At 44.0% G+C, this 25,267-nt stretch overlaps 3 protein-coding genes across 4 annotated transcripts in view; 2 read left to right on the forward strand and 1 right to left on the reverse strand.

Annotated features, from left to right (window-relative positions):
- LOC115799538 (organic solute transporter subunit alpha-like) lies at positions 1–14,815 on the forward strand. Its single transcript, XM_030756760.1, has 9 exons — positions 1–129; positions 311–583; positions 3,844–3,995; positions 4,091–4,164; positions 4,474–4,632; positions 6,163–6,274; positions 13,923–14,069; positions 14,214–14,319; positions 14,498–14,815. The coding sequence occupies exons 2-9, from the start codon at positions 475–477 to the stop codon at positions 14,641–14,643; spliced, it is 1,005 nt and encodes a 334-aa protein (XP_030612620.1). The 5' UTR covers positions 1–129; positions 311–474; the 3' UTR covers positions 14,644–14,815.
- Positions 14,705–25,267, reverse strand: part of pcyt1ba (phosphate cytidylyltransferase 1B, choline a) — a 22,996-nt gene continuing 12,433 nt past the window's right edge. The window contains exon 9 of the mRNA XM_030756759.1: positions 14,705–14,739. The gene's annotated coding sequence lies outside the window, so the exon portion shown is untranslated. The remainder of the gene's footprint in view (positions 14,740–25,267) is intronic.
- pdk3a (pyruvate dehydrogenase kinase, isozyme 3a) overlaps positions 19,786–25,267 on the forward strand; it is a 9,752-nt gene continuing 4,270 nt past the window's right edge. Inside the window, exons 1-10 of one of the 2 annotated variants that reach the window (XM_030756757.1) lie at positions 19,786–20,093; positions 22,330–22,471; positions 22,599–22,670; positions 23,077–23,261; positions 23,354–23,443; positions 23,864–23,941; positions 24,159–24,235; positions 24,369–24,470; positions 24,569–24,676; positions 24,811–24,924. In XM_030756757.1, the coding sequence (XP_030612617.1) occupies positions 19,991–20,093; positions 22,330–22,471; positions 22,599–22,670; positions 23,077–23,261; positions 23,354–23,443; positions 23,864–23,941; positions 24,159–24,235; positions 24,369–24,470; positions 24,569–24,676; positions 24,811–24,924 (1,071 nt within the window). In that variant the 5' untranslated portion in view covers positions 19,786–19,990. The remainder of the gene's footprint in view (positions 20,094–22,329; positions 22,472–22,598; positions 22,671–23,076; positions 23,262–23,353; positions 23,444–23,863; positions 23,942–24,158; positions 24,236–24,368; positions 24,471–24,568; positions 24,677–24,810; positions 24,925–25,267) is intronic. The other variant, XM_030756758.1, reaches the window with a different exon arrangement.

The following is a 25,267-nucleotide window of genomic DNA, read 5'->3' on the forward strand; positions in this document are numbered from 1 at the left end:
GTGTGTGTGTGTGTGTGTGTGTGTGTGTGTGTGTGTGTGTGTGTGTGTGTGTGTCTTTTGTCATAATGAACAGGAGAGGAGAAATCCTGTATTGGCTTTCAGCAATGCCAGAAACATTTCAACTCTCAAGTGAGCAACATTTACAGGAGGCATGTTCAACTATCCAAATCAGACCCTGGGATTACCAGATTATTTTAAAATCACCTGATTCCATCAGCTTAGTGTTGCATAAAATGCGGGGAAATCAATAATGAGCAAATTCAAAGGAAGACTACTTTTAGGTAGTAGTCTTAACTGATTTCTGCGTCAGTGTCTCGTCAGATGTATGCGCGATAACTCACCGCTCTGCAGAGGAGGCGGGCCCAGTTACGCTAACAAGTGTTTCGGGGTGTCTGGGAGGCAGAAATGCCCTTTTATAAAGTTCGAGGACGCTCTTAGGAGAGGCCACTTCAGACTTTTACGCACCGAGAGTCTATGGATGGAAACGGGGCTGAGACGGCATCGATAGCAGCCAACATGAGCAATGGATCCATTGACCCGAGGTGTGAGGGGGGCGCTCCCTTCGCCTTCGAAGTCATCCGCAGTGAGTACAGCGGGCTCGGCACCGCAGATTTGCCTGTTACACGAAGTCGATGAGCTGCGCCCGATGAGCGTCTTTATAGCGGTTCAGCTCCTTATTCCTTTTCATCCACAGGAATTTTAATTAGTGGGAGGAATTTTATGTTGCACCGAGCTCTCTTGGTGAGGAGTAGAGAAAGTAAACGGCTGGTTGTGGTTCATTAGGAGTAAAAAAGGATTCCTGGGAGTCTTTGAACCATGTTAGGGAATAAATGACTGAGCCTGTGGTGAACGCCCCCCGACCCTCCCGTAACATAATTGAAGTTACAATAATGTGTCTTTGTTAGACGTATGAAATAAATTTCCTGAAAACACCCAGCAGTTTTGTTTGTTTGTTTTTGACATGCTTTCAAAAGCCCTGCTGACTCCACCTTTTAGGGCAATGTATTATATGATAGGAAACATTAATATCCATGCCAGCAGTCAAGTCGAAACTTGTTCGTTGCTTTTTAGCTTCTTACAGGACTCTTCAGATGTTTGGCAACCTGTTGGCCTCATAAATAAATACATAAATAACCCATCTGGGCCACTGCGCCCTCCCAGACATCATTAGGAGACACAAATTTCCTTTTTTTAAATTGCTTTAATTGTTGCACGTATGGAGTGTAACAATATAGTAATTAACATGCAGACAAGAATATCATGCACATAATGTGATGATATCTCTCACACAGATTGTTCCTGCCTTGCTGTTTAGTCTCAGCTGACACTGTACTGAAGGCCGACCTGTGCCACCACGTGCTCGGCTTTTCACTACCAGTGAAGTGTGCAATAAATTATCTTTTTTGTACAGTTACAGACTCTCCCTCCTCTGCTTTACTGTAAGCATAACTCATTAGCCAGCAAAGAGACAAAGTGCACAGGAAAGTTAAAATTTCTACCGAGGAGTTAATATTGTTATTTCAAGCTCTTTAGGTTCCAATAGTCATGGTGTGAAAGTGAGAACAGCCATATTTGCACTTTAGGTTTATTCTCTGTTTTGCCATTTGGCCTGTGGGCATTTTTTTTTATATGTTTGTTTATTATTTTTGAATGTTCCTTTTTTTGGGGGGGGGACAGGCACACACTGATCATGTGTATTCAGACATGTCAGCAGCAGCAGCAGTGTGAGGGGGAAATAATTGAAATAAATGTTTTGGGTCCATTAAAAAAAATTATGTCAGAGAGCTCTAACAAATATCCTGCTGAGTGCATATCTTGACCAGCAAATGTGCTAAAAATATGAGTAATATTATGTTAAGAAATGAAAACAGACAATTGGCCTGTGGGGAGTCTTGTTTTTATAAACCTTCAGAAATCAGTAACAGCTTCAAAACTCTTTGTCTCCACTTTGCTGAATAACGCAGACTGCTGTGAACATTTCTGGCTGCAGGTGGATAAGAGTATGGTAGTTTGAGTAGTTAAGGGGAAAGTTAAAAATGCCACCTGTATCTGGGAACAAAAAATATAAGAAGAAGAAGAATACGAATAAATTAATACAGATTTGAGTGAGCTCCTGTGGAGTGAGATCATCACAAACAAACATCTCTTGTCTGCGTTGTGTGCAAGAGAAGAATGAGACGCATCATGAGGATACTCCTAATTATGTGACAGCAGATGGGGACCTTTACTCGGCCCTTCCTCCCATTCTTTTTCAGTCACAAACAGGATTGCAGCTTCATCATAACATATTGTCCTTTCTCGTGAGCATCAGCTTGCGTGATTCACTTGTAATTAGACTTGATGGCTGCTGATTTCCAGGTACTGAGGTTGTTTCCAGAACTTACACGCTGCCCTGCATTGTTACTTTCCACTGTGCATAAGTCTGCCCACATGCACGGGCATCTGGTTTCATCTTTCAGAATCATCACCCAGTTTACCAGAAGCTTACCGAGCACTGATTCATTTTACGTCTTTGAGGGTAGTTTTGCTTGTGACTGTGAGATAAACTTGTTTTGCTGGTACAAAGCTGTTGGATATCATTCTGGGCTGAGAAGCCCAACAAAGGCCAACACTACAGGATCTCTGTAGCTTGTTTCAGTCTAGTTTATTTGAATAACTGCTAAATCTTTAGAGACTCACAGATATATTAACCTATCCCAGATACACTGCCCCACTGCCTGGATTTAAGAAAATAAGAGCCTTTCATTAGATAATTACTACAGTGATTAATATAAACAGGTTATTTAAATATAACTGATGCAGTGAGTAGCTCCTCTTTATCACAAGACATATCATGTGGTCGTGGGGAAAGATGTTACTCATTTTCAGAAGAGTCAAATTACACTATGTAACATAATTTTTTTTTTCACAAGCATCATTTTCTAACTCTTTCTTTTAATTATAAAACAATCGAAAATATCGATTATTCCTGTCAAACTTTGCTTTTGTGGATTTTAGAAAGATTTTTGCCACAAAATAGCTATTATGTTATAAGTTAGTTATATATTTTTTTTTTTTTTATGAACATTTTTACCATTTTTACAGGCAATATTTGAAGATAAAAAACGGCTTGAAAAAAAGGTTAAAACCTAAAAGAAACCACTAATAAATGACATTATATGGGAAAATGACAAATTTGTAACATCATTGTTTGATCCACAAAAGTAAAGTTTTGGGATAAAAATTAATAAATTTTTTCATTTGTTTACATGTTCAGTGAGGTTAGTCATTCAGTTTGCTATGAAGCATAAAGATTGGACTCTAAAGAAATGGAAAAAGGTCATGTGGTCTGATGAGTCTGGATTGAATGCCTGCTCCCCACAATCCAAGCATGTGGGGGCAGTGTTATGATCTGCGGTTGCTTCAGCTGGTCAGGTCTAGGTTCATCCTAAAATAAAAGGAGCTCAGCTCCATGCTGCCAGTTAGCCTAATTCGTTCTTTCCTGATGGTGTAGACATATTCAGAGAGGATGGCAGGATTCACTGAGCTCAAACCTTTGGGATGTGCTGGAGAAGACTTTACACAGCGGCCCAATTCTCCAACTCCAAAATTGTCCAAGTGGTTTACATATGAATTTTTGGCACTTAGCTTTTCATGCTGCCACATGACATTTTCATTGGCCTCAGCGTTAGTTTGTGTTTCATGCAAAAGGCAATTATGGTTATTTTCTAGTAATGATTTATGCTGCTTGCTTGCATTAAAGGAACAACAACAATCCCCATGAGCTTAATCGCAAAACATCACATCAACCACCTCAGATTCGAGCACAGCTCATTTATTTTCCGTTCCCTTTGTTAATTTCAGAGTTTGGTGTTTTTGACTATGTCCTGTACGGCATCCTGACCTTCATGGCAATAATTTCTGCGCTGGTCTTCTTAGAGGAGTGTATCTACATCTATAGGAAAGTACCCGCCAATAAAAAGAGTGTCATCATCTGGGTGAATGGGGCAGCACCGGTAAGAATGGTTTGCAGAAAAGAAACCGATGACACTGATTGCACGTTTAACTGCATCTTCATGTGACATTTCCATCTTTCTTCTCTCTTTTTCAGATGATTGGCACCATGTCATGTCTGGGGATGTGGATCCCCAGAGCTACCATGTTTACTGATATGTTCTCTGGCTGGTGGGTCTTTTTTGTTTTTCTTTCCTTCTCTCCTATTCACTTTCTATTTCCCCACTGTGCTGTGTGTCTCTCTCACCAGCAGAGCCCTGCTGTGAAAGATCATAGTGAAACCTGAACCTCAGAACCTACAGAAAATTGAAAACAGGAGTACTTTTACGTAATGTGTGAGGTCTCATTTACTTTTCTACTAATCTTCCTGAACCCTACCCCCCGAGATCCCTTTCTCTTATTCTTCCCACTTTACTAGATTTCCTTACCGTATTTCCTCATTTCCATTTACCTGTATCTGCTCCTCTTATTTCACTGTAGTTACTTTGCCACGGTGGTGTTTAAGTTCCTGATCTTGATGCTGGAAGAGGTGGGTGGCGACGAGGCGTTTCTGAGGCGTGCAGGGAAACATAAACTGAGGATCAGCACGGGGCCTTGTTGCTGCTGCTGTCGCTGCCTGCCACATGTGGCCATCACACGGTAAATCCTCAAGTGACACAATGTACAACTTTTCTACTTTTGTATTGCCTTGTAAGCTGAGAGCAAACCTAAAACAAAAATGAATGATCTCTGGAGAGCGTGCAACATTTGTATGTCTTCAGCATGATGACTGAAGCTGATTTTGTGATGAAGGACATCTTCCAGTCTTACAGTGGACATTATCCTTGGCAGCAGAAGCAAAATTTCTCTGGATGCAATCAGATAAATCTGGGAACAATTATACCAGAGCAATGATGAATGAATGAGAACTTTTGTTTGCCTGAAATCCAGGCTTACTTTACTGTAGTTTAACAAACATAAAGCTGCATGAAAGAACAGACCTGAAATTACATGTAAAATCTGTGCAATAGCTTCTATTTATTAACTGTCTGTATTTAATAGCTTCACTGAAGAGTGGTCACTTTCCATGGAAGTTTTCCACTGATGCTCTGATATTGGGCAATCGCTTCATGACACAGCAAGTAATGGTAACATCGTTAAATGCTAATGAAACACAGACCCTGTGCAGTCTCTATCATGTCAGGTTGCTTTGATGTAGTTTGTGTCCTGTTCAAATATTACAAAAGCACAGAGCCTCTGTGCATAGAGTATTGAATTCATACTAGAGTTTCTGTCCTTTCCTGTTCTGCAAACACAGATTAAACACACTCCTGGTCATTCAACTCTGTCAGGGTGGGGCAGCATTTACACAAAGTTATGCCCCTTTCTGGCAGGACAAAGTCAAGCGGCACTGTTTGTCACAGTGGAGTAATTAATTTGTCCATTTTAAACACATACAGCACTATTTTGTTATCTATCTGCAGAATGTACTATTTGAACAAACCCAGCACCCCAATTTATACAAGACTTCATTTTTACCCCTTAGACATGTGCTGATTTTAAGAGGTTGAAAACTGAAATTTCAGTATATTAGTCCTAATAAAGGCCAGATGTGAGAGTGTGGCTTTCTGCCTCTCTGTGTTACCCCTGGCGACCTGTCCTCGTTGCCTCCTTTTTTGCTCTTTAGTAGAAGAGATGCTCCAGCCCAACCATAATCCTATGGAGCCTAAACGGTTTTTAAAAAATGGATAAGGTTGTCCGACATAAATTATCCTTCCCATATAGTTTCTTGGAATCAGATCACACTCCAACACTTCTTCACATTTATGCCAGGCAATGACAGACAGGTGTGCAAAGTAAACAGAAAATCCTTTTAAAGCTTTCATCCTGCGCTGAAAGATGACAATGATCTAGCCTGGGCATGCTCAGCTACACCGTGCCCTGTTTATATATTTAGAAAAAAGTAATGCACCTTAGAAGCAGAGCATTGCTGTGGTTGTGCAAGAACATTCAATTCTTGACATGCCTACAGCACACAAAGATGAGTCTACTCTGTGTAGTTCAAAACATCCTGCAGTAATATTCAAGGACAGTTAGAGGGGAGTTGCGTAATCGACTTTGGTTGTAAATCAGAGGTTAAATTATTCACCAGCAGTAATAATGAAATGGTTTTCTTTGTTCCACATCCAGACGCTCTCTCTTCCTGCTCAAACTTGGCTCCTTCCAGTTCGCTGTCCTGAAGACTGCCTTCACCATCCTTTCCATTGTTCTCTGGAACAACGGAAATTTTGACATAAAAGGCGTGAGTTGAAAAAAAAAATGACCGTCTTTCCATGTACAAACCCAATTCCAAAAAAAGCTGGGAATATGTGTAAAGCGTCAGTAAAAATGGAATTCAATGATTTACAAATCTTATATTCACAATAGCACATAAAAATATATAAAATGTTAAAAATGAGAAAATATTTGCTCATTTTGAATTTGATGGCAGCAACACATCTCAAAAACATTGGAATGCAACTGGCAACAGGTCAATAACATGATTGGGCATAAAAAAGAGCATCTTAGAGAGGCAGGGTTTCTCAGAAGTAAGGATCCACAGAGGTTCATAAATCTGTAAAAACCTGCGTCTACAAATTGTGGAAAAATTTTAGAGGGATGTTCATCAACTTAAAATAACAAAGGCTTTGAATATCTCATCATCTATAATACAGAATATCATCAAAAGATTCCGAAAATCTGGAGAAATCTCTGTGCGCAAGTAACAAGGCTGAAAATCAATATTGGATGCCTGTGATCTTTGGGCCTGCATTAAAAACAGGCATGATTCTGTCATGGAAATCACTGCATGGGCTCGAGAACACTTCCAGATGTCACTGTCTGTCAATCACTGCTTGCTGTGCCATCCACAATGCAGGTTAAAGCTCTGTCATGCAAAGAAGACACATGTGAACATGATCCAGAAACTTAAATGGACTGAGGAAAATAGAAAACTTGTCTGTCGTCAGGCGAATCCAAATTTGAAATTCTTTGGAGGGAAAACGTGGATGCCGCATCTTAGAGAAGAGAGGGCATCCAGCTTGTTATCAGCACTCAGTTCAAAAGCTTTAGGTTACTTGCGTAACCCCGGTTCTCAGAGTAGCATGAGTGAGATGTCTCACTATGGGATGCGCCTCCCTGCGTATTCCTCAGAAGCATTTATCTCATTACGCCAATCCTGATTGGCTGGTGATCGCGATGACCATGTCAGGCGGAGCCACCCACCTTTAAGTAGCTTGCGCTACAACATAGTCATTATTCAAGATAAGCACCTCTTCTCGCTTCGCCCCAGCAAGAAGGGCTGTCTGGTGAGACATCTCACTCATGCTACTCTGAGAACCGGGGTTACGCAAGTAACCTAAAGTTCTCATTCCTAGCATTCGTTTCGATGTCTCACTATGGGAAATGGAGACTCCCGTATTGTCAGACGAGCTTATCTCAAGCAACCGCCAGCTAAATAGCAAGTAGTCCACCTATCCAAGTGAGGAGCCAGAGCTCAGTACTGCTTGGGCTACACTTGGAGCAGAGATATCCAGTCTGTAGAACCGGACGAAAGTGAGAGGTGAAGACCAGCTTGCGGCTGCACAGATGTCCTGGATTGACACCCCTTTAAACAGGGCCCAGGATGCCGCCAGACCACGAGTAGAGTGAGCCCGCAGGCCCTCTGGAGCCTGCAGCCCCTGACTCGAATACCCCAGCGCAATCGCCTCCACAATCCAGTGTGAGAGCCGTTGCTTAGTGATAGGTTTGCCTCTGTGAGGACCTGCCCATGAAATGAAAAGCTGGTCACTTCCTCGGAAACCCTTAGTCCTGTCCAAATAAGCACGCAAAGCACGAACAGGACACAGCATGTGCAACCTTTGTTCTTCATCAGAAGAAAAAGGAGGCGGGGAGAATGCTGTCAAGGTAATTGGCACATATGACCCAACCACCTTAGGCACATATGCTGGGTTGGGCTTCAGCAGTACCCTAGCCTGCCCCTGGGCAAACTGAGTGCAAGAAGGGTGTGCTGAAAAGGCATGAATGTCACTGACACGCTTAGCCGAGGCTAAAGCAAGCAGCAACACAGTCTTCAGGGACAGATGCTTTAAATCAGTCTCCTGTAGAGGCTCAAATGGGGGGCAACAAAGCCCATCCAAAACCACCGCCAAATCCCAAGGGGGTGCCAGTGGCCTGGAGACAGGGAGTAACCTGCGGGCCCCCTTCATAAAACGGCAAACCAAAGGGTGTTGGCTAACTGTTTTATCACCAAACCCCATGTGGAAGGCAGCAATGGCAGCCAAGTACACTTTAACTGTGGAAAAGGCTTTTTGCTTGTCAATCAAGTCTTGTAGGAATGACAGAATCAGGCCAACTGGACACTGAAAGGGAATGTGACCCTTCTCGTGGCACCAGTCCTCAAACACCCTCCACTTACTGTTGTACAGAGACCTGGTGGAGGATGCCCTAGCATTCTGAATAGTGTTAATCACCCCCTGGGGAAGATTCACCATGCTTAGATTAACCCACTCACGGGCCAGGCCCAAAGTGCCAGGCGCTCTGGATGTGGGTGGAAAATCGACCCCCGTGCCTGGGACAGCATATCCCTGCGCAACGGGAGTTGCCACGGCTGCCCGCACAGAAGCTGATATATCTCCGCTAGCCAGTGCATTGTCGGCCAGAGCGGAGCTATCAGAATCATTGTGTGGCGATGTTCCCTCACTCTGGACAGAGTGGGAGGTATTAACGCCAGAGGAGGAAAAGCATACAGGAGCACGGGTGGCCAAACATCCGCGAGCGCGTCCGCACCGAGAGGCGCGCTCTGATCGCGCAAGGAGAAAAAAACGCGGACACTGCGCGTTTTCTTCTGAAGCAAAAAGATCCACTGAAGCCTGGCCGTAGCGCAGCCACAGCTGTTCTACAATGGCCGGATGCAGGGCCCAGTCACCGTATAGCGGAGCGCCTCTGGATAGCAGATCCGCTCCCAGATTTAGAGAGCCTGCGATGTGCGTGGCCCTCAGAGACAGGAGACGTTTGCTGCTCCACAGGATCAGTCTGCGTGCCAGTATGTGCAACTGGCGTGAATGCAGTCCCCCTTGACGGTTGATATAAGCGACCGTCGTTGTATTGTCGGTCCTTACAAGGACGTGATGTCCCTGTAGGAACGGGAGAAAGCGCCTGAGGGTGAGAAACACCGCCAGAAGCTCCAGACAATTTATGTGGGATCGTTGGAGAGTGCCGCTCCAGAGACCTCTCACAGATCGCCCTTCGTGGACACCGCCCCAACCGGACAGGCTCGCGTCCGTGGTGACCACTTTCCGACAATGAACAGTGCCCATGGGTACCCCCTGAGTCAGAAAATCCGGATGTCGCCAACGGCGTAAAGCCATTGCGCAATCCACTGTTAGTGTAACTCTCCGCGCGCCATGACGTACGGGGCTCAGTCTGAGTGAAGCTACCCAGCGCTGAAAATCCCTCATATGCAGCCGGCCGAGTCGCACTACAAGGATGGCTGAAGCCATCAGTCCCAGTAGGCGAAGGCACAACCTGAAGCGGACCAGTTTGTGTAGACGAAAAATAGCGAGGCACGCTCTGAACGCCTTCACTCTCTCGGCTGACAGGCTGGCTGTGAAGGAGATCGAGTCCAGAGATAAACCCAGAAATATTATATGTTGTGCCGGAGACAACACACTCTTTTCTGTGTTTATTATGAAACCCAGATCGGTTAGATGCTTCACGACGACACACGTCTGTGTTGCAGCTTCATGCTCCGATCGCGCTAGAAGGAGCCAGTCCTCTAGATATGTAGCCAGACGAATGCCCTGCTGCCTGAGCGGCGCTATCGCTGCTTCGGTGCAGCGTACAAACACCCGGGGGCTTAGGGACAGGCCGAAGGGCAGCACTCTGTACTCGTAACAGATGCCCCGAAAAGCAAACCTCAGATACCTCCTGTGTGGAGGGTAAATGGGAATGTGAAAATATGCGTCCTTTAGGTCGACAGAAGTGAACCAGTCGCCCTGGCGCACCAAACGTACCAGAGATGCATGAGTCAGCATCCTGAACTTCTGAGAAATTTGTTCAGAGCCCGCAAATCCAGGATAGGGCGAAGTCCGCGCCCTCCCCGCTTGGGGACCAGGAAATACCTGGAGTAAAAGCCGCTTCGACTCTGATCGGGGGGCACTATACATATCGCTCTCTTTTCTAACAGCGAGTGTATTTCCTCCTGTAGAATGCGAGCAGACTCTCCCCGTGCTTGGGAATGTATTATGCCCAAGAAACGAGGGGGAGTAACGGCAAACTGAAGCCTGTAGCCCCGTGATACTGTTTTCAGTACCCAGGATGAAGGTGTGAGCTCCGCCCATCTCTCTCTCCTCCGAGATAGAGAAGTGGCAACTTCTTGTGTTTCGTCCGCTTGGGGGGCCCCTAAAACTTGTGTTAGGAGGCCATCTTGCGGTGGGGTACCGTGGTGACAATAGGTTAACACTGCGCATGCGCGGGGTGTTAAACTTTTCACAGCGTCGGTTATGGCACTCTTCCTGAGGGGAAGTGCAGCCCCCTCCCGAGGCAGCAGTGCCATTGTGCTGTTTTCTTGTTTTGACTGCGCCCTCGACAGTAAGTCTGGATGCTGCAGTGGAACATGCTTTATTAAATAACAAGAGTGTGTGTTTCTGCGACTCAGGAGAGGGGCAGGGTCTGCTGCTCCCGAAACAAAGTCTCCTTTCCTCGTGGCCTGTGCGTGTGCGCTCTGAGGGGGCATAACGCGCAGCGACGAGGGGTCGATGGGGCGGGGGTACCCCTGCGACACACTCTGGAACATAGCAGGTGGGGCTGGTGAACAGGGAACTTCCAGCTTCTTCACCTGTGGGAAGTGAGCAGCCTGTCAGGCTGCCTTCTTCTTCTTCCTGGCCTGAGGATCGAGGGGCTGCGCTGGTCGTCCTGGCGGAGCCGCTGTCCGGCCATTCCGTGGCCAGCCTGCCCCCGTATGCTGCCTCGGTGGGGGTACGGAGGGCAGCTGGGGCTTCGTACGTTTTGGGATTCTGAACTGAGGGGGTGGCCGAGGGACAGCCTGTGCAAAGGTCTGTCGCGGGGCCGGAGGAGGCATCGGCTCGGTTTTCCGAGGGAGGCAAAGTTTAAGAGCTTCGTCCTCCCTCTTCTTTGCCTCACATCTCTGCTGCATGGAAGCCAGAGCAGTTCCGAAAATGCCGTCAGGCATGATCGGCATGTCAAGGATGTCCTCCTTTTCCCTCTCTGATAGGTCTGTCAGGTTGAGCCATCTGGCGCGTTCCTGCAACACCATCATTCCCATAGATTTCCCTGTGGCTTGGACTGCACAGCGCTGCACGCGGAGGCAAATGTCCGTAATCACAGTGATCTCTTCCCACACACTCGGGTCGGGCCTAGTCGTCATATCCTCGCACAGCTCTGCTTGATAAGCAGCGAGCATGGAGGAGACATTCAGCGCCCTAGCAGCCAAGGCCGCCGCCTTGTAGGCCCTTTCAGTCATGACGGACTGAAAACGGTCCGCCTTTGACGGGAGTGTGGGGTTCCTGGAGGATGCCGCTGCTCGCCGTGGATGGAGGTGGGCTGCAACTAACGGCTCCATAGGGGGCATGCGGAGTAAGCCGCGCTTCTCCATGCCCTCAAAATCCAAGGAAGAAGCCCCTTGTATTGGGCTTCTGCTGCTGAACGGGCAGTCCTTCCACGAGACCGCTATCTCTTCCAACAGCTCCGGGAAGACTGGGAGTAACTGCTTCGCCGCCCTGGTGGCCTGGGGCAATTTCTTCCCCTCGTAACGTGATCTGGTGGTCTCCATTACGACGTCGGGCCACGGAATGTTCAGCCTGGAAGCAGCGCGTTTGCACACATTCTGCAAATCCATGCTGGGAGCGGGGGAAGCTGATGCGCTGTCCTCGCCCCGGGAGGTGGCTGCAGTGTTAGGCTTGACAGCCTGAGGGGAGGGAACGAAAACTTCATCTTCGTCCACCTCATCGTCGGATACGAGGAGCTCTGAGGTGTCCTCATCATCATCCTCATAATCCAACTCTAGCACGTTTTCCAACGGCGGAGCCGTCGCAGCTAGGTCCAGCTGTGAGCCCCAGCTGGTGCCAGCGCGCGGTTCGGCTTCCGCAATTTCTTCCTTGTCACCACCATCTGCCGCGGTCCCGGCTGTGGGCAAGAAAGGATCTGCTCCCGACAGGCTAGCTTGGCGCGCTAGCCGTCGACAGAGACTCTTCATGGTAAACCGGGCACAGTGCACGCATGAACCGGGGGCTTCGAGTGCAAGCTGGGCATGTTCCAGCCCGAGGCAGCAAGAGCAGACCTGGTGTGTGTCTTTGCTCGAGATTTTGTTGCCGCAAACGCAGAGTCGAGCCCCAGAGTCTCCGCTTCCTCTGGTGTGAGGGAATGGCGGGTTCATCTTCGTTAGCTGGGGTGCCAACTATGATGACAGCAAAAGAGAGAACGGTGTTGGCTGGCGTGCCAAACCGTAATTAACCGCCTTACCGGAGGGTAGGTGGTAAAACGCCCTGGTCTATGGTGAAGACTCACGGGGAGAGGTGAGCAAAAGAAGGCAGCTAGCGCCCGGCGACGGAGAAGTTAGCTGACACTCCTGTCTGTGGACAGTTCAGCTAGCTAGCCTATTTGCTCCTGAGATATGCTCCGAAGCGAGAAGAGGTTTTTGAATAATGACTATGTTGTAGCGCAAGCTACTTAAAGGTGGGTGGCTCCGCCTGACATGGTCATCGCGATCACCAGCCAATCAGGATTGGCGTAATGAGATAAATGCTTCTGAGGAATACGCAGGGAGGCGCATCCCATAGTGAGACATCGAAACGAATGCTAGGAATGAGAACCTCCATTTCTGATGGTATTGGGGTGCACTAGTGCCTATGGAATTGGCAGCTTGCACATATGGAAAGGCACCATCAGTGCTGAAAGGTATGCACAGGTTTTAGAGCGACATATGCTCCCATCCAGATGATGTCTTTTTCAGGGAAGGCCTTGCGTATTTCAGCAAGACAATCATAAACCGCTTACAGACTGTTGTTAAAAGAAGAGATGATGCTACGCAGTGGTAAAGTAAACATGGCTCTGGTCCAGTTATTTAAAGAAGTGTCGCTGCCATCAAATTCAAAATGAGCCAAAATTTTACACAAAAAAATGTCTCAGTTGAGGTGCCAGTTTAGCTCAGTGGATGAGCAGGCAGCCATATGCCATGTGCCTGAGGCAACTTTGCTATGTATCTTCTCGTTTCTCTCTCCCCACTTTCCTGTCTCCAGCCACGAGAATCTTCACACGCTCCACATTCGAGCAGCTAATGCCACCATGTTTGCTTCTCTGCTAATCCTTTGTCCTCAAATACACTCACCAGACACTTTATTACGTATATCTTGCTGGAACCAAATTGAAGCTCCTGTTGCCTTCAGTTCTGCCTTAATTCTTTGTGGCACATTCCTCGGAAACATGATAGCATTACAGATAGCATCTGATATTTCTTTCAGCTCCACATTCATACGATGCCAATCTTGCTGCCATGCGGTTGGCTGATGAGATATTTGCATTAACAAGCAGTTAAACAGGTGTACCTAACAAAGTGGCTGGTGATTTTATATAGTGTATTTGAAACCTATAGAAAAGCCTGATAAAGTTGTTCTCATTTCTGTCTTTTTGTTGTTGTTAGTTTCTCTTGACAGAACCACAGTAGCAGGAAGCAGTGGCAGAAATGCAGCTCATTAAGACTAATTGAATCCAGCTGTTACATTAAAGCCGTTTTTAACCTACTGCTCTGCATTACTAAGATCTGCTAACTATGATAACTCCAATTTTTTATTAACTCCACTGTGTGTGTGTGTGTGTGTGTGTGTGTGTGTGTGTGTGTGTGTGTGTGTGGGTGTGTGTGTGTGTGTGTGTGTGTGTGTGTTACCATGTATCAGATGGGCATTACAGAACCTGGAATATGGATCAACTGTTTTGTGGGCGTCTTGACAATCACAGCTCTGTGGCCTGTTTCGATCATGTTCATACACCTGAAGACTGCCCTGCAAACGATAAAGATTGTCCCTAAATACGCTATGTACCAGGTAGGATACTGAAGAAGCATACATGAACTCTTCCTGATAAAGAGTATGTAGCAACAATAGTCTAAGTTTGTAAGACTATTTTGCCAGGATCACTCAAGCTGCAACTCCATTAGTTCTCATGTGCTCTTGTTTGTGTGTTTGTAGCTGGTCCTGATCCTGAGCCAGCTGCAGTCAGCTATTATCAACATCTTGTCTACAAAGGGAACCATTGCCTGCTCTCCACCTTTCCCTGCTGCAGTCAGAGGATACAGTAAGTCTGCATCCATCGGCACCAATCAGACAAGTCATCCGCATATTTATCTATTCAAACGGTCGACAAATGTATCAGTTTAATTACGCATCCATTTTCACCAGTGGTGACTTCTTGAAGTCTCCTATTTAATCCTGCAACAGCTGAGCTTGTTTTTCTCCTTATTCTGCCTCCACAGTGATGAGTCAGCAGCTGATGATCATGGAGATGTTCATCATCACGATGGTAACACGGCTGCTGTATCGGCGACAATACGATCCTTTACCTGAAGAACAGGACGCCAATGAAAACACAAGAATGACTGCCATATCAGAGTCTCCATGAGAACTAATTGTGTGTGTGTGTGTGTGTGTGTGTGTGTGTGTGTGTGTGTGTGTGTGTGTGTGTGTGTGTGTGTGTGTGTGTGTGTGTGTGTGTGTGCCATTCATATTTTCCTTCAGGTATTTGATTAAGACGTTGCATATTTTGAAAAGAATAAATATGAATTATATGTAAATGGATCGTGTGGTTGCTGATTAAAGTTTACAGGCTGTGAAACCACTCCAAAGTTTTGATTGACAGGCTACTCAGGTCGCATGCAAGCATGAGAAATTAATAAGTACATCCCATAGAATTGGATTTATTCTCTTTGAAAGACTGCCTGCAGATAAATCAGGGACACTTGATCAACACAATAACACAAGGAAAATAGTTTATTCAACAAAGATATCAACAGATGTAATATTATTTTGTAGTTGAAGTCAGTGAGCACCCGGCCTCAGAGACTAATGCCTCCTTTAGCAGAAATAACCTCTTATGTGTCTTTTACAGTTGGCCTGATTACCAGTTTCTGATCCTGTGATCGTAGTTTGCTGTTTCTGACTCGTTTTCACATTAAACACTTCCTTACACTGGGATGATTTTTAAGTACTTTAGAGATCTTTTAGATTAGCTCGCCAGACTCTTCAACCTTTTTTCTTTTTTGTTCCTGAAGAGCTTAAAGAGCTCTTTAGATCTTGGCATGATGATGCCACACACTTCAATGGGGGAAGACAGCAGTGTTTCTGGATCATGTTCATATCTGGCTTCTTCTTTGCATGATGGAGCTTTAATAACCTGCATTTGCAGATCTCACAGTGAACTTTCTGAGAGCCTGAAGGTCACGGACATCCAGTATCAATTTCTCCAGATTCTCTGAATCTTTTGATGATGAGATATTCAAAGTCATTTTTATTTTAAGTTGAGGAACATTATTTTGAAATTGTTCCACGATTTGTAGACACAGATTTTTGCAGATCGGTGAACCTCTGCCCATCCAACCCAGTATCGTGGCAAAGTGTGTAACACTCCAGGAAATCGTGTGGATGTCAGGATTTGCCTGTTCTAGACATGAAATGTCGTTGCAGTAACTTGCACTTCCACCAGGGTGTGAATTTTATTTAAAGCCAATAAACTAGATGGCTGATATTAATGTAAAAATAGCCTTTGGCCCGTCTGTACTTCTGTGAAAATCTGCCTCTCTAAGATGCTCTTTTTATACCCAATCATGTTACTGACCTGTTATTAGATAACCTAATGAGTTGCAAAATGTTCCTCCATCTGTTTATTTTTAGTAACGCTCACTTTTCCAGCCCTTTGTTGCCCCATCCCAACTTTTCTTTGATTCACAGTCACCTTATTTTATTTTATTTTTTTAAAATGATACAGTTTAAACATTTGGTATATTTTCTGTGTTCACTGCATTCTGTTTTTATTCAAATTTCACACAGCATCCCAACTTTTTTGGATTTGGGGTTGTAAAACGTCAGAGGCCAGCGCCTTGGTAAAAACTGCAATTGCATCTTTAAACACAGTTGGAACTAAAATATCACATCCTTTCCACAATTACCACGACCACGTTCCATAAATCTGTCTGAACTTCAAAACAAACCCATCCCAAGGACCGTGCACAAGGATGTTTTGCTGTTAATTAGAATTTCTATATTAAATATCACCTTTTTTTGATGAACATACTCCTATTCACAGGCTTTAAAGGCATCATTATAACTATGTAAAGTTTGATCCAGCCTCCCCATTATTTTTTAAATCTTTGAAAAACAGACGCCCATATGCACATATTGCTTGAAGAGTTAAGATTTAGAATATATCATAGCACAGGAAAAATAATATTACTGAAGACTCAGTGGATTTATCCTAGTCTCATTTTATTAAAAGACAATGGAACATGTCATTAGGTGGTTTTAGCAACTTATTCTTTTTTCTGGCTCCCCTGGTCTCCTTGTCTACTTGTTTGGGTATTTTTATTACAGAAAACTCCCAGTGTTCCTCCAAAACATCATCTGCAATGAACCACAGAACCACACCACCCATGATCCACATGTTTTTAATTAAATGGTATCAGGAGAATTCCACATTTTTAGAAGAAATATGTGTGACATGGTTTTATTTTGTAAATATCAAATTTCCCCCATAATTCTTTTCTCCCGAGAAGATTTACGGAGGCTAATTTGATGCCATATGTGTAATGGCTTGTGAAGTACACAGAAGAATGCTACTCAACACTGACTTTATGACTCATTCAAGCATGAAAAAGGAGTCTAACTCAAGGGATTAAGTGGGGTTGTCTCTACAGAATACAAACATCTTAGCAAAGAACCAATTTTAAATGGGATCTTCAGGCACTTTGTTACTAGAAGCCTGTCACAAAAACCACCATTTGTTCCTATTTCTTTAGTTAAATCTGTGACAACACAGTTTAAAATTTAATAAAAAGTTGTAGTTTTGCACCAACAAGGTAATTAGTTTATAGGTCTACCACTTCTTCTTTTGTCCTCCACTTGTCCAGTTTCTTCAGTTTTCTTCAAGACATACTGCACACCATGCCAAGATCTGCCAAGTTTTGGGCTATCTACAGCAGATGAACAGAATCTGAAAGTCATGTCCTTAAGGAACAGGGGGAAAAGAATGAGCAAAGACCTGACAGAACATCAGAGATGCATCTGACCCTTCAGTTTATTCATCTACCGTTCACTGAAGCTTCGTCAGTGGAAGGGTGGCTGTCAAACAGCCATTCTTAATGAAGGGAAACAGGGAGAAAAAGGCCAAATTACACAAGAACTGAACTGAAAATCAGTGCCAACAGTTCTTATGGAGTGATGAATCCAAATTTGACATTTTTGGTTCAAATCAAGCAATCTGTGCAGAAGAGGTGAGGAGAGAGTTGAGAGTCTACAGCCATCTGTAAAATACGGTGGAGGCTTGGTCATGGTTTGGGGCTGTGTTTCAGCCAATGGTGTAGGAGATCTTGTCAAAATTAATGGAATTATGAAAAGTACCCTCAGATATTTTTCCACCATGCAATACCGCCTGGAAAGCATCTGATTGGCAGCAGCTTCATTTTCAGCATGACAGTGATCTCAAACACACCGCCAATGCAGTAGGAGCATACCTGGATATATAACACTATCAGTCATGGATTGGCTTCCTAGAGCCCAGACCTCAACATTACTGTAGCAGCGTGGGATCATCCCGACAGAGAACAAAACAAAAGGAAGCCAACATACAAATAAGAGCTTTGAATGCCCTTCAAGAAGCCTGGAGAACTATTCCTAAAGACTGCTTAAAGAAATTGCAAGAAAGCTGCCTCAGAGACTTCAGGCTGTGTTGAAGAATAATGATGGTTATACCAAATATTGAGTTTCAAGCTCATTAGAATTGTAGAAGTGCATTTGCATGTATGTTACATGTGTTTCAGTACATTGCTATTAACCTATTAACCATTTTCCTAGCAAAATATAAAGAAATAAAGGGTGTCTTGAGACTTTTGGACAGTACTGTAATTTATTATTCATTTATTATTGAAAAATATCTGCTTCATATAAGCTGACTGGTATGTTTGCTGATAGGTACATTTTATAGTTTACTACATTTTACTCTGGGTTACAGTGAGAATTGGAATGAACTAAACAAGCCAGTTTAACAGTCTCAGTAAAAGTTTAATTAGTTTTTTCAGGAAATTACAGGAGCCCAGAAAGCTTTACCTGTTCTTTTTTTAAGTGTGGTATTATTGCATGATAGTGAACTGTATTTTTGTTACCAACACCGTGTATTTTTAAAAGGTTTCAAACGGATTTTTAAAACATTGCCCGCTTGGGGGCAGTAGAGACCAAAACCCGCTCAGCGACTCACATTTCATTTTAAAATTACCATCACCTGCTTACAGGTGCCTAAACCTCTGCTCTCCGTTAACAGTTTTACGCGCTGTGCCCACCATCTTTTACCTTCATTGCTCGGTGACTGCACAACCAGATAAACAGGTAACGTAAAGGTTGACTGACACGCCTCTGACCAATTACATTGTCGCTCCCCGTTTCGAGCCAATCAGCGCCGTGAATCGGCAAGCAGCGACCAAGTGCGGTTGAGTCGAAATGTTCGAAGGTACGTGCTGTCCAAAAAGCGTCAAAGGACAGCAATTAGACAGGAAGTTTATAGATGAGTCCTTCAAAATAAAAAGCTTTTGGTGATGCGACAACATGCTAGTGAAACTAAAATGGTTTCGTTTAATAACCTCAATTGGTGTGCGGTGTTATTGTTCAGATTTAGATTTGGTCCAAGGCAAAAACAATTTTTTCAAAGATTATATTTTCTTAAAATTATTATTAAAAAAAACAAACAAAAAAAAAAACAACAGAAATTATACATTCACAAAGAATTCTCCAAAGATGTCAAAAATAATCCCTTTTGCCAAAATGTTCTTGTGCAAGTACAGATCAGTTAAACTAAATTTGACAGAAACACGTAAGTTTAACTTAACTTTCAGCATAAACATAAAATGATGAGCCTCTTATTGCCTATTATTAGTCACTATAGTTAATTAGGTATAGGTAATTAATCACTGCGTGGCCAAAATTAATTAAGTCAAATATTTGTCTGTAAAAGAGTAAAAATAATCGAAAGGTTGCTATTTAAACATCTGTTTTTGGGATGGCACTGATGAATTGTAATTAAAGGTGTAATAATGATTTGTAAACGACCCTTACTGATCAAGTGTAAGCCAATAATGAAGTATTTTTTAACTAGTTTTAAGCGATAGAATTTGTGTTTAAATGTTGCAAGTCATGGGTCGTGAGGAAAAGTTTAAAATAAGTTTAACATAAGTCAAGTATACTGCAAGTATAAGACTATGGAGCAAAGTTCAGAATCCTTTGCATTTTTTATTTCATGTTTTTTGTACGTTAAAATAAATAAATTATTTTTTTTAATATTATGTATTTTAGTTTAATATTACCATTAATAATGTTTATTCTAAATTTTTAGTTCAGTGCTTCAAATAACCCTTCTACCTTGCGGCTTGTAGCGTATTGCTGCTCTGCAGACAATATAAAACGATGTAAATGAACTGAGCGCTGCTTGGTTTATTTTGAAAAGCATGACAGGAAGTTGTCGTTTCATGACGTGGGGCTTTGCAGCGCTGAGCTCATCTGAACGTGCAGAAACGTAGATCCAGGAAGCCGTCCGTGCTTGCATCCTATCGTGTAACCTTATGGCTCTGGGTTTGTCGCGTCGCTTCGTCTCCGCCGTGGCCGGTGGAAATGTGGCCGATCCTGGAAGAAAAGCACCGTCCGAGCATCTGTCAGCGTTTTCGTAATCTTTTCTCACGCAGACCCGGGGCATCATCGTTCAAACTTTCAAAATGAGGATCTTCTTGTCTCTGCTGAAAAACAGCAACCCCAAAATCGAGTATTACTCCAGATTTTCACCGTCTCCGCTCTCCATCAAGCAGTTTTTGGATTTTGGTGAGTAATGGACCGCTGGCATCTTTAAGGACTTTAAGGACTTGCGGGATGAGGAAGGCCTTGCTGCTGTTGTTGTTGTTTCCTTGTGTTTTGTCATTTCATCAGCCGCGTCTGTGGACCTCAAGATTCAAACCCCGGCTTGTTATTAATAGAAGGAAACATTAGACTTTGTTATGGTCAGATGTGGCGTTTGAATGTCGTAAACCACCCGGAGCGGGACGCTCCTCTGCTGCTGCTGCGGATTTGTTTAGGTTGTAAACAGGTGTTGACAGGCAGCCTAATGCGTGCAGGTATGTTCGGTTAGACTGGTACAGTGGCACGTATGCAGTGGAGGGAGGGCAACCCTGCTCCTGTTGCCAAGTTGCTCTGGAAGGCTTGCTCATTTTCTTTTTTTTCCACTTGCGTCTTGGTGAGGTCGTTCAAGAGAATGACTCATTGCTTTATGAAATGACAGAGGTATGAAATGCATTTCTATTTTTTTTTCTTGATTTGATTCCCCCCCGAATACAGCAGAACATGTGGAGATCCCATCAGTGAGCGTGGCTCGCAATGTGCCACAAGATGACAGTTATTAATGGTGCAGAAGCACTCAAGGCTTTTCTTAATCCGTCTCTGATTAAACACTTATCATGTCTGTTGCGTAATTTGTTCTCACAGCTGCGGATTGGGATGTGTGACAGGGAGTGCGATGCACTTGTTTGCATTAAGGAACCCTGCTGGGGACCAAGGGAGACTAAACCTGGCGCAAATGAGGCGTCTACTAGGGGATAGTCAGCGCACGCTTCTCTGTTCTCACGCACAGGTTCACAGGCTTCCCCCTTTTTATATTGCTGAGTCAGGGTGAACTTTTCCCTCATTTGTTCCTGTCTGATCGTTTCAAGTTCAACCGCTGTGCACCAGTGTGGCCGAGTGAAGGAAGCGCCACGCCGTTTCACCGCAGCAGACAGAAAACAAGAACCCCCCCTTCACATTCCTTTTTCCATGCAAATATGATTTCCCTGTATAGTTCAAATGTTGCCGCACTAGTGGATACAGCTGTAGCCAGATGGCAAGGACAAGGTTTAAGATATCAGGTTAAAGGTTAGATATTGAAACCAAGTGCTTCTCTTTGATGAGGTTGCCACACTTACTTTTTATACACCTTCTTACATGTAGGCTTAACTTTCACTTTGACCTTGTGAGTGTGAGTAAAATCCTTGTGATCCAGGAGCCACTCTGACTGTCAGCAAGCAACCAAATTTCTAATCAGGATTCAGTATTGACAGCGATTACACAGGATTATGAAAGTGTTAGAAACAGGAAGGTCAGACTAAACTTTACTAGAAAACATCTAAAAGAATCTGCACAGCTCTGGCAGGCCGGGAATATTTGGAAAAATGAAACTGAAATTAAATTATACCAGCATGAAGAGAAACGCATGATTGTTGCAGTATTATGGCGTGGGCACGTATGTGGAACTGGGCCGCTGGTGTTTACTGATGTGACTCTTGATAGAAGCAGTTACATCATCATTCATTGTGAAATGTACAGGGCTATACTCTCTGCTCAGATTCAGCCAAAAGCTGCAAAACTGATCAGACAGCAGTTCACAATGCACATGGATAGTGATCCAAAGCAATCTGCAAAAGCAACCCTCCAACCTAACAAATGGGATAGAGAGAGAGAGCAGCTGAAGCATTTAGTGATGTCCATGAGTTCTAGATTTCAGGCAGTCATTAACCGCCATCCATGTATTTAAAAAGAGTCATTAACTTGGTTAGCTGTTGAGAAGTTGCTTTTCTTAACCATGCATATAATTCTGCCAACATGCACTTTAGTTGTCTTCTGTGGTCTTTCACGCTTTTCAGTGTTGCTGAACTGGCTGGTGCATTTCTGCTTTTTTTAAATTTTTTGCAGTTTAAAAAAGAATCTCAACTCTCGATATCAACTCCAGATCTTTTCTCCGCTTATTTTGTCGGGGACAAATGGGGGAACAGGCCTCACCTGGCCATGAGACTGCTTTTCCTTTAATTGTCCAATCACTCTTGAGCCTCTAAAAATGGGAGACTGTGTTCCAAAACAGTTAATGTAAAACTTTGGTTAAACCCCTTTGAGTTAAAACTGGAAGTCTGCACTTCAGTCACATGTTGGTTGATTTAAAATCCACTGTGACACTGTACTGGACCAGCATCACAGAACATGTTATAGTCCAAATACTCGTGGACCTAACTGTACCTCTCACTTCTGCTTCCCTCAGGCAGGGACAATGCATGTGAGAAAACGTCCTTCATGTTCCTGCGTAAGGAGCTGCCCGTGCGGCTGGCCAACACCATGAGAGAGGTCAACCTCCTCCCTGATAAACTGCTTAGCCAGCCCTCTGTCAAACTAGTGCAGAAATGGTAAGACACTCCCTCCAGAAATGCTCTTTGCATGGCTGCCAGAGGACAACTTTTATAGTAGTATGATTGTCGCAAGGTTTATAGTTTAATTGTTAAGAAGACTTTTGACCTCTGCTTGATTTATTAGGTACATGCAGAGCTTTGTGGAGCTGCTGGATTATGAGAACAGAAAGCCAGAGGACCCGCATACTCTGAACGAGTGAGTGAACGTTAGCTTTATAGAAAGTTAATAAGCACCGTGTATGTACAGTAAATAAAGCTTTACAACACCCAGCTGTTGTATACTTATGTCATTAAGACTAGAGTCCCTCTGATACTGCAGCTAATCCTCTTAGCACACAGAGAGCTCTGCTGACTGCTCAGGTAACAGTGTATTTATACAGGAAAAAAAATCCCCCTTTGCTAAACAGCCATGTATCACTGATAAACATAGACAGGAATGTGGTGAGGCCTTTCTGTTTAGAGAACACATTTCCATTAATTGTTCAGTTCAGTTCAAACCCCATTCTAGCGGTGCATTTTGCAAAGAAGTAATGGCTGCATTTAAAGTTCTGCCTTATTCTTTCGTGCATCATAAAATCTGTTTCTTGTCATTTCATGTTTAGTTTCCTGGAGCTCCTGATAGAGATCCGCAACCGCCACAACGACGTGGTTCCCACCATGGCTCAGGGGGTCATCGAGTACAAGGAGAAGTTCGGCTTTGACCCGTTCATCAGCAGCAACGTCCAGTATTTCCTCGACCGCTTTTACACCAACCGCATCTCTTTCCGCATGCTCATCAACCAGCACAGTGAGTCTCCAAAACACTAAAACGTATGTCTCGTTTAGCCACTGGGACCCGTCTGTGCAGCTACATCATATTTTCACGTCTCTGTGTTTTAGCACTCCTCTTTGGTAACGATACCAACCCAGCACATCCAAAACACATAGGCAGCATTGATCCAACCTGCAACGTGGCAGAAGTTGTGAGTGGTAAGTTCAAGAGTTAATTAATACAATCGGTTTAACCTGGTGCATCCAGACTGAGCTGCTCCTAATGCAGAGTTTGAGCAGCAGTCTAATCTCTCTGTGTGGGAATGTTTTTGTCATTTATGGTTCTGCCTTTTTTTGTTATACTGAGCAAATATATTCATTCTTCTTATGAGAAGCAGGGTTAGCACAGCAGCCACTCTCTGCAGTGACACGAATCAAACTAAAGAGTATCAGTCTTTGCTGAGCGCTCTGTTTACATAATGATAGTTTTAAAGGAATTCCAGCAGCGTGGGCCCGGTGCTGCCCTTTCAGTGACTCGAGGAGGGACAGGAACTACATTTGTGAGCTGTTAGCAGGAATATGAAGAGAAATATTGGCTGTTCTCTGGTCTGACTTGTCTTGTTTTGCCTCCTCCAACAGATGCTTATGACACTGCCAAGATGCTGTGTGAGAAGTACTACTCAGCTGCTCCCGAGCTCAAGATCGAGGAATTCAACAGTAAGAGCGCTTTGTGCTTTTGTGCATTTATAGCATTTAGCCATTCTTCTCTATAATTAGTCACAGCACTGTTAAACTATGCCCTGTTACCGGTCTGTTTAGAGCTTGTGGGCACAGATTGGGTTCAGATTTAGTCCTGTAATGATTCACTACCTCATTTACTTCAAAAGAAGCTGATTTTCAGTATGTTTAATCTTTCTGCTCCTTTCTTTTCCAGTGAAGGCTCCCAAAAGGCCCATCCAAGTGGTGTATGTGCCCTCTCATCTATTCCACATGTTATTTGAGCTCTTTAAGGTAGGCAGGCCAGTGTCAGTGCTCCTAACCTAACTGGCCCAGCTCTAATTAAATGCAGTTAAAGTGTAACATGATTATGATTCTTTAAGGGCTGCTGCTGAGCCGAGTTAATGAACTCTTTGGATGTTTGCAGAACTCCATGAGAGCAACAGTGGAGCTTTATGAGAATAGTAAGGAGGGATTACCACCGGTAAAGACAAAAGTGACTCTGGGTAAAGAGGACCTCTCAATAAAGGTAAATTGAACACATGCACGTGCATCATTATACCTTTTTTTTCCTTGGCGTTTTAGTTTCTCCACCCCCCCACCCCTTTTTTTTCCTTTGGTGTCTAGATCAGCGACCGAGGCGGAGGAGTTCCTCTGAGGAAGATAGACCGTCTTTTCAACTACATGTACTCCACTGCCCCGACACCCAGCCTGGAGCCAGGAGCTGTCCCGCTGGTACACTCACTCATAAAGTCAAATCAGTATTGACCTTGGTGACCAAAAGCCTCTTTTTAGCTCATGCATTTATTTATTTATTTTTCAGTATATGGCATGACATGAATCTAAAGTTATTTTCCTTTTCAACACAGGCTGGTTTTGGCTATGGTTTACCAATTTCCAGGCTGTATGCCCGATATTTCCAGGGGGATCTGAAACTGTACTCTATGGAAGGAGTTGGCACGGATGCTGTCATCTATCTGAAGGTGAAGGAAGCTATCCAAATTTGGAGCATGTTGCAATGATCTGCAAGACATGATACAGATGAGTGACGAATTAAAGGAAAAATCTGAACCTTGACCCCCCCACAATGCCTCAGTTATGCGGAGGCACCCCACCCCTTCAGGCTTTCCTATTCCAGGATTTTCTGCTACACCTATTACACGTGCATGATATGAGTGTTTTGTCACAGCACCTGAGGCAGTTCTGTCACATTTTGGTATCTTGGGTTTGCAGCCTGCCCTCAGTGACAGCTGACAGCAGAGGTGGAACAGGAGATGGTAAATATAGGTGAAGGAAAAGGGAAATAAGAGTTATGAGCAACTGCAA

The sequence above is a fragment of the Archocentrus centrarchus genome, chromosome 20, assembly GCF_007364275.1.
Source record: "Archocentrus centrarchus isolate MPI-CPG fArcCen1 chromosome 20, fArcCen1, whole genome shotgun sequence".
Taxonomy (NCBI): domain Eukaryota; kingdom Metazoa; phylum Chordata; class Actinopteri; order Cichliformes; family Cichlidae; genus Archocentrus; species Archocentrus centrarchus.

Bases quoted from the DNA above. Each gene is read 5' to 3' on its own strand.
- LOC115799538 (XM_030756760.1), top strand. From the start codon at position 475: ATGGATGGAAACGGGGCTGAGACGGCATCGATAGCAGCCAACATGAGC. The intron at 3,996-4,090 runs GTAAGAATGGTT...TCTCTTTTTCAG, and splicing joins GGGTGAATGGGGCAGCACCG to ATGATTGGCACCATGTCATG. The intron at 6,275-13,922 runs GTGAGTTGAAAA...ACCATGTATCAG, and splicing joins GAAATTTTGACATAAAAGGC to ATGGGCATTACAGAACCTGG.